This window comes from Canis lupus, chromosome 11 (genome assembly GCF_003254725.2).
Source record: "Canis lupus dingo isolate Sandy chromosome 11, ASM325472v2, whole genome shotgun sequence".
NCBI lineage: Eukaryota > Metazoa > Chordata > Mammalia > Carnivora > Canidae > Canis > Canis lupus.
Window position 1 is genome coordinate 68264169 of NC_064253.1, and position 13580 is coordinate 68277748.

The window sequence follows — 13580 nt, forward strand, 5'->3', positions numbered from 1 at the left end:
ATAACTGGGTTCACTGGAGTATAAATATTCTCTAACACCAGTAAGATTTGAGAATGTAATCTTCGTCTTTTTAGAATTATTTTCAGTATAAGTCAAGGAAGAGTAAGGGCTAACTATTAATCACCAGCATTCCGATGTGGAAAATGTATATGCAGAGGCCAGGAAGCCGTCTCATAACAGGAACCTAGGTGGGGCTGGGGCATTTAGTTCCTTTTTGAGTTTCCTATGGGGCAAGTCAGGCCCCCACTTTGGATTTTGTTACAGGACTACTATTTGGTCACATGGAGCCTCTGAATGAATTAGAGAAAGGTGCTCCCTGTGGGTAGAGTAGTGGAGCAACGGCTGGATTTTAGTCTCACTGTCTTGTGCAGTGAACAACCTGTTCAACTGTAAGCTCTGGCCCTGCAAAGTCTCTCTAGAGCCGTGACTTTGTCTTAGACAAACCTCCATTAACTAAGTTCGCTAGGTTGATAGATAAAAGGCCCACTGATTATTTTTGAGAAGCCACTATCACAGGGATTCAGATACCTATGTCCTTAGTAGTGAGTACTTTCAAAGCCAGTTATATGTATTAACTAATTTAACCTTCACGATTACCCTATGATACTGCCATCAACTCCATTTTGAACATATGAGGAGTCTGAGGTTCACAGACGTGAGGTAGTCTGCTCAAGGTCACCCAGCAAGTAAAGGACAGACAGATTTGAACCCAGCTGTCTAGTTTCCTCAGGCAAAGCAATGAGAGGCCCCACCTCCCTTGGTCGTTGCTGAGCTGGGACCTGTGAAGGTCATTATTGGCTCTTCACCTTGTTTCTGGCTTGTGTTTGAACAGCCACACATCAGAATGGGCAGTCTTTCCTTAGATGTGCTAATACTTTCACTCATCAGGGGTACAAAGTCTGGGATCCACTCTGTAACCTTCAGACAACTTTGTGAATCTTTGCTCTGGACTGCAGGCTCAGGACTTCAAGGACTTCAAGGACTTCCCTTGGAGGGCAGTTGCTTCACCCTCATTTCTTAGTTATTTCGGGACATCTCCCCAGAGGACCCAAGTTCTGACAACCAACACCCACTCAGATAACCAGAAAATACCAACCAGTCTGAACATTTCAGAGGGCGGATTGTGCAGTGTTGCTCTATACAGTGAAATTTTGAAACGTTGCAAGCAAAATAAATAAAATAAAAAAAAAAGAGAAAAAAAAATCTGGAATGTGTAGATATTTTGATGCTTTCAGGAAGCTGTTTGTTAGAGGAACCCTAGTGTGAAGGCTTTTGTTAAGTCCCGAGGACCAGGTTTGTAAATCAAACAATTACCCTCTAGCCAGATAAAAACAACAGCTTCCATTTCCTGGCATTTATTACAGACTAGAAACCGTGCAAGTGCAAGGGCTTCACATCCTCCTCATCCTCCTCCTCCTCCTCCTCCTCCTCTCTCTCTCTCTCTCTCTCTCTTTGTAGGAGTTTTATTGTGACATAGCTCACATACCGTCCCATCCACCCTTTTAAAGCAGGCAGTTTGGCATTTTAACTATATTCATTCACAAGACGTGCAACTGTCACCACTATCTGTCACATTTCCGTGATCCCAACAAAGAAGCCCAGTTAGCCGTCACTCCTCCTTCCCTCTCCTGACTAGCCACTAACCCACTTTTGTTTTCATGGCTTGGCCTGTTCTGAACATTTCACGTAAGTGAAGCTGCACGTGTGGCCTTTTGTGCCTGCATCTTTTCACTTAGCATAAGGTTAACCAAGGTCGGGATCCCTGGGTGGTGCAGCGGTTTGGCGCCTGCCTTTGGCCCAGGGCGCGATCCTGGAGTCCCGGGATCGAATCCCATGTCAGGCTCCCGGTGCATGGAGCCTGCTTCTCCCTCTGCCTGTGTCTCTGCCTCTCTCTCTCTCTCTGTGACTATCATAAAATAAAAATTAAAAAAAAAAAAAGGTTAACCAAGGTCCATCCAGGTTGCCACCTGTATCGATCACACACTTCACTCCTCTTTAGGATCAAACAATATTCCACTGTGCGCATGTGCTACATTTTTTTGTCTATCAACTCATTTTGTTTATCTACTCATTTTGTTTATCAGCTGATAGGCCTGTGGGTTATTTCCACTTTTCGGCTACCATCACCTCCTAATCCTCTTGCCACTCTTAGAAGTATGTGTTGTCCTCTGTGGACTGACTGGATGAAGCACACTTTCTTAGAACACTGAAAAATGACAAATCTTCCCAGGAATTGGTTGACGGGACTTAACAGTCCCAGAGACCAGTCAAGCACTGCTCCCTTCATCAGAAAAGAACAGGTGTTCTGGATTTTAGCTCTTTTCCCAACCCCAGGTCTGACTTCAATCAAACGAACATGTCCTGAGTCATGAATCCAGCTCCTCTCTGAGTACAGAGATATTCCTGTCGGAAAGTTCTGGCATCCCTTTGTTCCCGGTGCTCGGCGGACTCCGGGGGACCACCTGGTCCTTCCCCAGCCCCCAAGAGGCTCCCCACTTGCACAAGAGCGCATGGATCAGATGCTCCGCTTTGCAAGCCTGGCTCGGTTCCAGTACCCCATCCGACAGAGCGGGGGGGGGGGGGGGGGGTGACGGGCAAGTTGCAGACCCTCGCGGGGACTCAGCTTGGTTATCGGGGACCCGAGGGCGCAGCGTGGCTCCAGAGCTGCTTCCTGGGGAAGGCCTGGGGAGGCCTTCGGACACCTCCCCGCGCCCCTCTGGCCAACGTGCTCTGCATTTCCCCTTCATTCCTTCATCAGTCTATCCCTTCCTATCGATTTTGATTGTCTTCCGTGCGCGTGTGCACCCGCCGTGCGCGGTACCGGGGACCCCGCCGCCTGCTCCGCCCTCGGAGCCCCCCGGGGCCCGGGCCGCAGCGGGAAAGCGGCGCAGAGAAGGGAGAGCATCCTCCCCGGGGCCCCCGGGCTCCGCCGCCCACGCCGAGCCGCGCTCTGCCCCCGGGCCCGGGAAGATTTTCCTGACGTCCGTCCCCCGGCAAGCGCCAACGGAAAACTGCAGCGCGGGGAGAGCGAGCGAGGCGCGGGGGCACTAGAGGGGAGCGGTCCGCGCCCCGGGCACCTGCGGAGCGGGGGAGGGGAGGGCGCCGGCGGGTCCTGCGCAGGCGCAGCCGCGCCCCCCGCGCTCCTGGCCCCGCCCCGCCCCTTCCCGCTCCAGTCCCCGCGCCCGAGCGCAATCAGCTGACGCGGCGCCGCGGACGTCACGTGACGGTGGGCGGGGCGTCGGCGCAGCGCGCAGGCGCAGACCCCAGCGGCTGGGTCAGCTGACCCGAGGGAGCCGCTCGAGCCGACTTAGGCCGCTTCGCTGGGCCCCGGAGCGTCCGCCGCCGCCGCCGCCGCCGCCATGGCCAGCCAGTCGCAGGGCATCCAGCAGCTGCTGCAGGCCGAGAAGCGCGCCGCCGAGAAGGTGTCGGAGGCCCGCAAGCGTGAGCTTTGGGGCGTGGGACGGGCAGCCGGCGGGGCGCGGGGTGCAGGGGACGCGGCCGGGCCGCGGGAGGCGGAGGCGGCGGACGAGGCCCGGAAGGCGGGCGGGGGGGCGGGGAGGGGGCTCGGCGCCGTCGGTCCCCGGGGCCTGCGGGGGGCCTGCGGGGGCCTGGGCGGGCCTGGGCGCGCGGGAGGGGGCTGCTCCGGCGCAGCGCGTCGGCCCCGCCCCCGTCACTCGCTGCTCGGGCCCGCGGTCTCATTGTGCGCGGCTGCGGGGCCTAGAAACCGCCCCCCGCGCGCCTGCGGGGCCTAGAAACCGCCCCCTCGCGCGCCTGCGGGGCCTAGAAACCGCCCCCTCGCGCGCCTGCGGGGCCTAGAAACCGCCCCCCCGCGCGCCTGCGGGGCCTAGAAACCGCCCTCCGCGCTGTTGTTCGGCCTAGAAACCGCCCTCTTCGCGGTTGCTCGGCCCAGAAACCGCCCTCTTCGCGGCTGCGGGGCCCAGAAACCGCCCTCTTCGCTGTTGTTCGGCCTAGAAACCGTCCTCTTCGCGGTGGCGGGGCCTAGAAACCGCCCTCTTTGCCGTCTTCTCTCCCTCGCGGTGTTTAGCCAGTCGCCCAGGTGTTTATGGCTGTTCGCTCCCCCACCCCCCCCTCCATCCCGACACCTAGCATCTTAGGCCGGGACACTAGGTTTTCTGAGGCTCAGGTACCAGCCTAATTTGTTAATCCCCCCCCCCCCCGTGGTTACTATGTGCCAGAGGCCTTGCCCGGTGCACCAGCGTTTCCATCATCACGGTATTCGGAGTCCCGGTGAAGGGAGCAGAGAGTGGGCCGGGTAGTGGCAGGTGAGACAGGGTTAGAGTTGAGAAGTGGAAGGTTGCTCAGGAACTTCGCAGGTGGATCTAACCGGGACTGGTGAGGGAAGAAGGCCGCTGCCGCCTCCCAAGTCCAAGTGTGTTCTCCTCGCTGGAGTCCGAGCCCTCCCTGGGGTGCGAATAGGACTTCCCCACGGCCTTAAGGAGACTCAACAAATGTTGAGGGCCTGCAGAGTAAATAAAGCCCAGGTTCCTTGATAAGGGGGGGGGGGCGGCAGCGTTTTTGGATCAGGAGCTAGCTTTCTTCCCTTCTCCCTCTCAGGTTCTCTCCTCCAGGCATCCTGAACCACCCCCCGAAGCCTTATTTCACCTGCAAGCCTTTGCACAGCTTTTTTCTGCTTGGAGGTGCTTCTTCTTAGTTTCCACTCTTTCTCTGACACTTATGAGTCCTTCAGATCTCAGAATGTAGGCAGCAGTTCTTCCAGGAAGCCTTCCCTGCTTTGTCCTCTGCTCCAGCTAGGCCAGGAGCCCTTCCTAAGAGCTTATTTCTGTCTTCGCGGTGCAGTGCCTTTGTTTCTTTAGGTGGCTCAGTCGCTAGACCAAGCTCTTGGATTACAGGGACTGTGTGTCATTTAAGGGTACGTATTTGTTTCCCCACCTGGTGAGGTAGGTCTTCGTGTCCCTGTTATACAGTTGGGTGACGCGAGGCGTGAGAAATGGTTTGACCCTGCCCTGGGAAGCAGCCTAGAGGCCTCTTTTCCCTTGCAAGGATAACATAGCAAGATCTGTTACTGTTAGTAATTCCTTGGTGTTTCTCCCATTACAAGACTTAGGATTTTATCCCATAGCCAAGTAGATTTCCAGCATGGCTCTTGTACTTTATGGATTAGGGGCCATGTGAGGCTCTGTGCTTCAGAGGAAGAGTTTTCTTTGAGGGAGCTGGGGGTGGGAACAAGCCTTTTATTCTTGCTCTGGTCACTGGAAAGTTCTGTGTTTTTCACAGAATATTTCTCATCACGCCCTTGATAAGCTATTTCCAGAATGAGTTCTCAGAGTGTGTCCTGTGATGGCTCCTTAGTAACAGAAGTTGTGTCTGTGGGGAGGCATGTGAGATGATTCAGGAGAGGGGCAGGAACAAATACTGGGAATATAGGAAGAAGAATTGAGTGCCCTGAAGGTAGGGGTCACATTTTACGCTTCTCTTTATCTCTTCAAGCTTGGTGCAGGATCTTGTGTGTCTCAGATAGCTTTTTGATATTTACTGAATGAGTTTGTTTTAAAGGAGTAAGTTTATGGCTAGAATACATCTCAGAATTTGTAGTAATTAGGAACAGAAGTATTGACAAGAGCTGTAATTTTTTTTAAGCTTTTTTTTTTTTAAATTTTTATTTATTAATGATAGAGAGAGAGAGAGAGGCAGAGACCTAGGCAGAGGGAGAAGCAGGCTCCATGCACCAGGGGCCCGATGTGTGGGATTCGATCCTGGGTCTCCAGGATCACGCCCTGGGCCAAAGGCAGGCGCTAAACAGCTGCGCCACCCAGGGATCCCAAGAGCTGTAATTTGAAAAGAATCATTGCCTTACTTGATCAGTAATTGTGGTTGACTTGCCCAGTTAGGAATTGGGAAGAGGAAGTGTGTGCACGATGTGACAAAACTTCAGTTTTTCATGAAATCAGTGCTTTGGGCCATAAAACTTAATTGGGTTATAGTTTATTTCATTGGAGTAGAAACAAAATGCTGGCTCCCTCAAAAATAAGGTTTAAAAGAAATATGATTTCCTTTTCAAATATTTAGTTTTGGTTTTCAGAGAAGCCCATCAGAATTGAACTTTGAAGGTATGATGGGCAGAGCATGATTTTATCTTAATTCAGAGAGCTGTGGGAATTGAGAGTGACAAAAAGAGTGGTATTGTGTAATTATGTGGAGGTAGCATAATGTTTGAGCCATAAACGTTATTTGTAGATTGTTGGTTTGGAAAAGATCTTCGGCTCTGAAATACGGCTTTGAATGTAGCCGATGAGGAGGATGGCACGTGGAGGAAATGGGAATTTGGCTCACGTGGACGGCAGTGGGCCCTAAATAATACCGGAGTAAACCTACACTTGCAGAGATAGTCTCTGGGTGCTTAGATCTGTTGATTGTTGTACCAGAAACATCAAGGGGTGTTGATGTCATGGGGTCATTATACATCCAAAATCCTGTTCTTCATTAGGAGACAGAAGGTTTAATTCAGTTTCATTCATGCCTGTGGGTTGAGTGGGATTTGGGAAATTATATACATTGATGTCTAACAAAGCTTGCGTTTAGATGTAGGATGTCTTTGCTCTAAATTCAATAAATGCTCAGGTTGATCGTCTTAAGTTCTCCTCCCCTCTCCCCCCCAACTAATTTGGGTATCTGAGAAGTTTGATCAGCGAGTTTGATCACATATTCAAAACAAAGAATATGTGCTGGTTGGTCTTGTGGCATATTTTCATACAGGCTCCCATGGCATCTAGAGAATTTTCTCAACTGTGTGTTTATTTTCTTCAAGAAACCAGAGCACCTGTGTCTCCTCCCTTCTTAGATGCTTGTGCAGTCTTAACTATCCAGTTCTTCCCATTCAGGATTCCTTTCCAGAATCCCTTTCATCACTTATTTTCTTGTGCACAGGCATGGTTTTTAGTTTCCAATATTACATCATCTGTTTCATCAGTTACATTTTAGGTTGATGTCCCTTGGGAGCATATTAGTCTTGCTCAGCGTCTCAGCAGAGCTCTGGTTGTCATCAGCAAGCTACTTAGGTGTTTACTTGTTGGGAAGAGGAGGAGTTCCCCCAGATGGCTAATGTCACCCATTTTATGTTGGTTCTTAATAGTGGAGATGGAGAGAATATTCTGACACATTCCAGAATTTTCCCCATCATTTACAGTATCATTTGGGAAGAGTGTCCTTTTGACCTAGTCACTTCCTAGTTAAGTATAGCCTGAAGGAGGCAGGAACCTGTACCGGCAGTTAGCTCTGTATTCCCTCTTTCCCATGCATGTCTCTTGGGACTGCACCTTAAAATTTTTTTCCTTGTTTACTGTTAGAATTTACCATCTCAGTCTCTCCTTCCTCTTCTGCTTGTCTTTTAACCACTTCTTGATGTAGCTTTTTCCTTTGAAAACAGGAAAGAACCGGAGGCTGAAGCAGGCCAAAGAAGAAGCTCAGGCTGAAATTGAACAATACCGTCTGCAAAGAGAGAAGGAGTTCAAGGCCAAGGAAGCTGCGGTGGGCCTGGTTTATTTTCATTATTGCTTTAATTCCTGAGGCTTTCCTCTTCTCCCCTTTTCCCCAGGGTCTCAAAATATCCAGCACAGCTTGGAGATTGTGATTCTGAAATTTGAAATTTGAAAATTTGGCTATTGCATGTCCAGGCTGAGTCTCCTAGGTGATCAGCTTTTAACTAACTTTGAGTGTTAGTGTTCACTTAGTCATTTCACAAATATCTATTGAACATGTTAATCTGTGCTAGATGCTAGGGGATCAGCTGTGAACAGAGATAGACAGTCCCTGTCTCGTGGAGCTTATAGTCTGATGGTCAGTATAGTCTGACTCAATAACAAAGTACAGGTCATGCAAACCTACAGCTGTGAGAAGGGCTGTGGTGGTCATAAACATCCGCCAGCTGGAGCCCACTCCAGTGTAGTCGAGACACTCAGCAACAGGGTAGGCTGGGCTACGAAGCAGAAGATGCATGCAATAACAGTACAACAACAGATCATGAAACGGAAAATTCTGGAAAGGGGGAGGATGGCGGAGGGCTTCACAGAGAAAAGAAACTGTCAGGACTCTAGGATACAAGTAATTGGTTTTACTGTTCAAACCAATTCAAACAGGTTTTAAGCAAAGTGAAGTTTATTGGTGTACGTAATTAAAAACTCAGGTGAAAGGCTAACTTTATTTTGATCCAGGAGCTTAATCTCTCAGGACATTATTTCCATCTTTCAACTCGGCCCATGTCTTTGTGGGCTTCATTCTCAAGTCTACCTTGTGACCTTCACTGGTTCCAGGCACACACCCTCTCAGGCCCAAGTCCAGTGATTAAAGCCACATGCCTCTCTCATTGCAGTAAGTAGCACAAGTGTCTTTCCTCTTTGCACTGGACTGTTTCAGTGCTATTAAGACTTCAGATGTCTCTGACTCGAACTGGGGCAGAGCTGTAAACTGCCAGACTGCCCACAAGACAGTGTAGAAGTACTCTTGTCAGGGCAGCTGCCGCCTCTAATTTGTACATAGATGCTGCAGTTGCTTCTGGAGACAGGATCAGTGCTGTGATGCAAGCATGAGCTCTGAGGTTTCCTAGCATGTTCATTGTAACCCCTTCAGCTTTGAGACAACTTACTGAGGCCGGGCATATAGTTTATATTCATAGAATGGAGGTACTGTCCCCTTTTCTCCTCCCTCCTTCCCCCCAAGGACTGGGTTATGGACCTTTTAAAAATAAGAGCAACTGAGCTAACTAACAGGAAATGCCCCTCTGTTCCACCAATATGAGCAGTTACAGTAACAATAAAGGATGAAGAGTCCTAAGTTTGAACTCGGGAAACTATATGTACACTTTGAGCCTTTTTTTTTTTTTTTAAGATTTTATTTCATGAGAGACACAGAGAGAGGCAGAGACTTAGGCAGAGAGAGAAGCCGGCTCCATGCAGGGAGCCCAATGTGGGACTTAATCCTGGGATTCCAGGATCACACCTTGGGCTGAAGGCAGGCACTCAACCTCTGAGCTACCCAGGCGTCCCTCACATTGAGCTCTTTTAGCCTTGGTTTTCTCATCTGTGAAAAGGGGAGTGATGGCCTCCTTACAGGTTATGGAGGACTAGGTGACGTGAGAGAATGCTTTCACCTTGTGCACTAGAGAGCATGTACAGCTTGGAAGGGACATAGTTGTTAATACATATGGAAAGAGGCAAGAGCAGCTCAGAAGATAGGGTCAAACACAAAAAAGTTTCATCTTCAAGAACCTGATGGGAGACTTCCCTAAGCTACTTCCTCAAGCTCTGGGACGAGCCCTCCCCACCCCCGTTCCTGCCAGAGGATTCCTCCTCCGCTCTCTGTGTGTAAACTGCATGTAGGCACTGGCTCTCCTGTGTGTCTGCCCATGCAGGGGAACACAGTGCTCTGGGCTTCCTCCGGGAACCCCTCACTCCATCCCTCCCTGTGCAGCCTCAACAACGTTTGCACATTCCCTGCCTGAGGCCCAAGCCGCTCCCTCTTGGTGCCCCGGGGCTGCTGTTCCCTGGACAGGGCCCTCATCTCTGTTCTGCCTCTGGCTGGGTTGCCTTCCTGGGCCTGCTAAGTTCTGACAGTGCCTGACCCTCCGAGGGTCTCCAAGAAAAGTATTCTTACAACTTTCTCCCTTTCTTGTTGACTTGTTAATAAAGGGCTTATAGAAGAAGAAGAAGAACCTGATCAAGGTCTCATTCTAACCAAGTAGGCATACCCATGATGGAAAGCTGACTATACGGTGAAGACTAAAGTATATATGTCAGTATCTATTAAAATTGTGAATGGAGATTGAAAGAATAAGACGTGAATATGGCAAAAAATTCAAGCAGTAAAATAGGCAACGATGAAGTTAGTCTCCCTCCCACCCAGACCTGCAGTCCTCCTCAGAAATAGTCACTTATTAATAATTTCTTGCATATTCTTCTAGAGTATTTACGTTTTTTTTTTTTTTTTAAAGATTTTATTTATTTATTCATGAGAGACACACAGAGAGAGAGAGAGAGAGAGAGAGAGGGGCAGAGATACAGGCAGAGGGAGAAGCAGGCTCCATGCAGGGAGCCTGATATGGGACTTGATCCCGGGACTCGAGGATCATGCCCTGCGCCGAAGGCAGGTGCTAAACCGCTGAGCCACCCAGGGGATTCCCGAGTATTTATATTTGAAAGAATAGATGTCATGTATACATAATACTGGTGAATCCAGTGCTGAATATAAGAGCTAGAACGTTAACTAGTAATGTTGAAACTGTTTCTTCAAAATTGCATCCCCTTCCACCCTTATTTTTTTAAGAGGTGTTCTTTTTTTAATAACCTCATTTATCTCTCCCTTTTAAAACGACCCAAACACATTTACCAACCATACTGACACCATTTTATATCTTGCTTTTTCCCTGTTAAACTGCATATTTTACAGTTCGTTCTGTCTTGCAGCACACATCTACTTTATTTTTCTTTATAGCTGAGAATGTTCTCTGGAATAGGTACCCCATGATTTGTTTAACCAGTCCTCAGTTATTGGATCTTTAGGTTCATTCCAGTCTTTGGTTAGGGCTATACGGTTGACATAGAATGAATATATTGCTCTCTGGGGTGATTTCTGAGTAGGGGAAATGTGCAGTTTACTTTTGATCGATGTTTGAAGGTTGGCCACCAGAGTGATTGCATCAGTTTTTGCTCCCATTAACTGGGAACGCCACCTTCCCACATGCTCTTCAGTCACAAGGTTACGTTGCCTGTTGCTGATGATTTGTATTCACTGATGAGACTGGGTTTTTCCAGAAATAAGGAAGTTGGACCAGCCTGAGTGTCGACCTGACCTTCCCTATGTGTCCTTACCCCTCCCCTGACTCCAGGCTCTGGGATCCCATGGCAGCTGCAGCACTGAAGTGGAGAAGGAGACCCAGGAGAAGATGACCATCCTCCAGACCTACTTCCAGCAGAACAGGGATGAAGTCCTGGATAACCTCTTGGCTTTTGTCTGTGACATCCGGCCAGAAATCCATGAAAACTACCGCATCAATGGATAGGAGAGGAAGAAGTAGCTCTGTGAGCAGATTGGCATTTTATATGCCTTCCTGGAATATGAAGCTTCAGCACAGCTTGAGTTACATCCTTGTGAAAAGGCATTAAATTATTTCTGTATATTATAGTGTAGGTCCCTTCACTTTTTGGAGAATAGCAAATCAAGCTTCTTTGTACAAACGTAGAGCTTATCCAAAGATTTTCTCCTTTTACCTCATTATTTCTTAGAAATTTAATGTGCATACGTTCTGTTTTCCTATGCCTTTTAGCTCAAGCAACATATATATCGGTACTTTTTCTTTCTTAGATGTAGTTAAAATAATTTTTTTTTTTTGTTTAAAAGAAAGAAAGGGATTAAATATTTTTTTCCCTAAAGCTTTCTTGAAGGTCAGGGGCTTTATCTATGAAAAAGTAGTAAATAGTTAATTGTAACTTGTGTGAAGCAGCAGCCAGCCTTAAAATAGTCCTTTCTGGCTAAGGGGCAGAACAGCAAATACTAGTATAATTGTTTGGGCTGCTTTTATTTTCTCTTAATCAAAATTATTAGATGATAGAATTCAAGAACTTGTTACATGTTATTACTTGGTGTACTGATAATCATTTAAAAGTAAAGACTTTGGCATGCAATCCCCTCCCGCCCCCCCTTCATCCTTTTTGATGATGCAGAGTACACTTTGACCTAGATGTTCTGCAGAATTTCACGTAGGAAATTAAATTAGCAGATGTATCACGTACACATTTGCATGCATACTCAGAAAATATTTTTCGTATTTATCTTAGCAGGAAGGAAATCACTTGTGATTTCGCCCAACATCCGGTTCGAAAAACAGCATCAGACTAGTAAGTCTGCAGTTTGCCTCTTCTCTAGAGCACGCTGGACTAGTGCAGCCTTGGGCCAGTTACCAAGCAGATTTCCTCCCTGGCGGGCTAAATGATATGTGTAATACCTATAGGAGCTTCACACTAGCTCTGTAAGAGTTAAATGCTCTGTGACTCTCTGTTAGCTGAAAGTCTTTGGCTGCAAAATAATTTCTAGTAGACATAGAGTTGAGAGAGAACGTGAATGGGATTTCCTTGCTTGTTCTGAAATAGCATGAGAGCAGTAGATGCCCTTATAGGAATCACATTTTATGAGACTCACGATGGGTTGCTTGCAGGCCATGTTCGTTACTAGTTACTATTCCGTTTTATAGTGCGATTCCTCATAGGAGTTTTCTAGATGAGCTTTTCCAGTTTTTACTGTTCAAGCACTCCAGTCAAGCTTTTCACTCCACTGAAACCACATGTCAAGGTCAGCAGTGATGAGCAGATTGAGAGGTCCAGTCTTCTTCCTACTGGACTTTCAGTCCTGTTGGACAGGGTTGACTAGTTCTTCTTGAACTCACTTTGTTAGCTTTGTTCTGCAGGGATGTGCTACTTTGCTCCTCCGTCTCTTGCTTTAGTTCTGATTCTTTTTTCCAGGGATTTGTTCTTAGACGTCTCTACACTCATTTCCTTGTTGAAACCCACCTTCTTTTCATGGCTTTAAATATTTGTGCTGAAGATCCAAAATTTATATCTAGCCTCTCTCTCCTGAACTCTAGAGTTGTCAATTGCTTATTTGCTATTTTGATTTGGATATCTAATAAACATCTCCATCTTAACATGGTTCCACACTGTACCCAGTTTTGTTAGGACTTTACTCCTGATGCACCAAACCCCACCTCTGTCTACTGTAAATACAGATTTCTCAAACTGGAGGACCATGAAGAAGCAAAACCCACATTCACCAGTTGAGAACCAGTATCTAACCTGTTGGCCACCAACATTTTCATCCTGGGTTAGTAGGGTTGTACGTACTTATGCTTCTGCTGACTCTTCCCTTCAGGCCAACCAGCTGAATGTTGGTAGAGCTAAAGTACTTAAAAAATGTGATCTAGGGTCAATTGAGAGGAAAGATAACATCTGAACAGAGCTTGGTGATCTGGGAGAGAGGAACTGAAGTGGTCTGAAGAGTGAATGGAATGTAGAGTGAGTGGAGAAACTTGGCTGGGAAGGGGGGGGAAGGGGAAGAGTGGCAGTGGTGGCTGATGGAGGGCATGGTTTAAGGGAGGTGAGAAGAACATGCTTGAGGCTGGTAGGGAAGGGAATAGAGGGAGTGAGATCCCCAGGGGTATGGAGGCTGTAGAAGAGCACAGATGGGGGGACTAGCTCTAGCCTTCCAGCTTGACGGTACTCAGGGAAAATGGGTGCTTGGGTGCTAGTAGGCCAGATGAATCAATTGCTGGGAGTGGGGCCAGGACTTGGGTTTTAAGAGCTCCCTTTTATTGTGGCCTGACATGATAAACTAGCATCTGTTTGGTTCTTTGACCACTAAGGCAGATAATGGTTCTGACATGGGATGAACTAATGACCTCCAAGATACACATATATGTAGAACAGTGTGTGATTTGTTCCCACTGAGCATAAAAAAGGATATTCACATGCCTCTACTTGTATTTGCAGAAGGTACTGGAAGGTAGAAGAACATGGCACTAAGATTTCATCTCAGAAGAGAGGGTCTGGGCTGCCGTG

General features: G+C 47.9%; 1 protein-coding gene across 3 annotated transcripts in view; it reads left to right on the top strand.

The window, feature by feature from the left end:
* The window catches only part of ATP6V1G1 (ATPase H+ transporting V1 subunit G1), a 247032-nt gene extending 234362 nt beyond the window's left edge, over nt 1–12670 (top strand). For all 3 annotated transcript variants that reach the window (XM_049116401.1, XM_049116402.1, XM_025432327.3), the window contains exons 2-4: nt 3340–3441; nt 7406–7506; nt 10859–12670. In XM_049116401.1, the coding sequence (XP_048972358.1) occupies nt 3360–3441; nt 7406–7506; nt 10859–11032 (357 nt within the window). In that variant the 5' untranslated portion in view covers nt 3340–3359 and the 3' untranslated portion in view covers nt 11033–12670. The remainder of the gene's footprint in view (nt 1–3339; nt 3442–7405; nt 7507–10858) is intronic.
* The last annotated feature ends 910 nt before the right edge of the window (nt 12671–13580 follow it).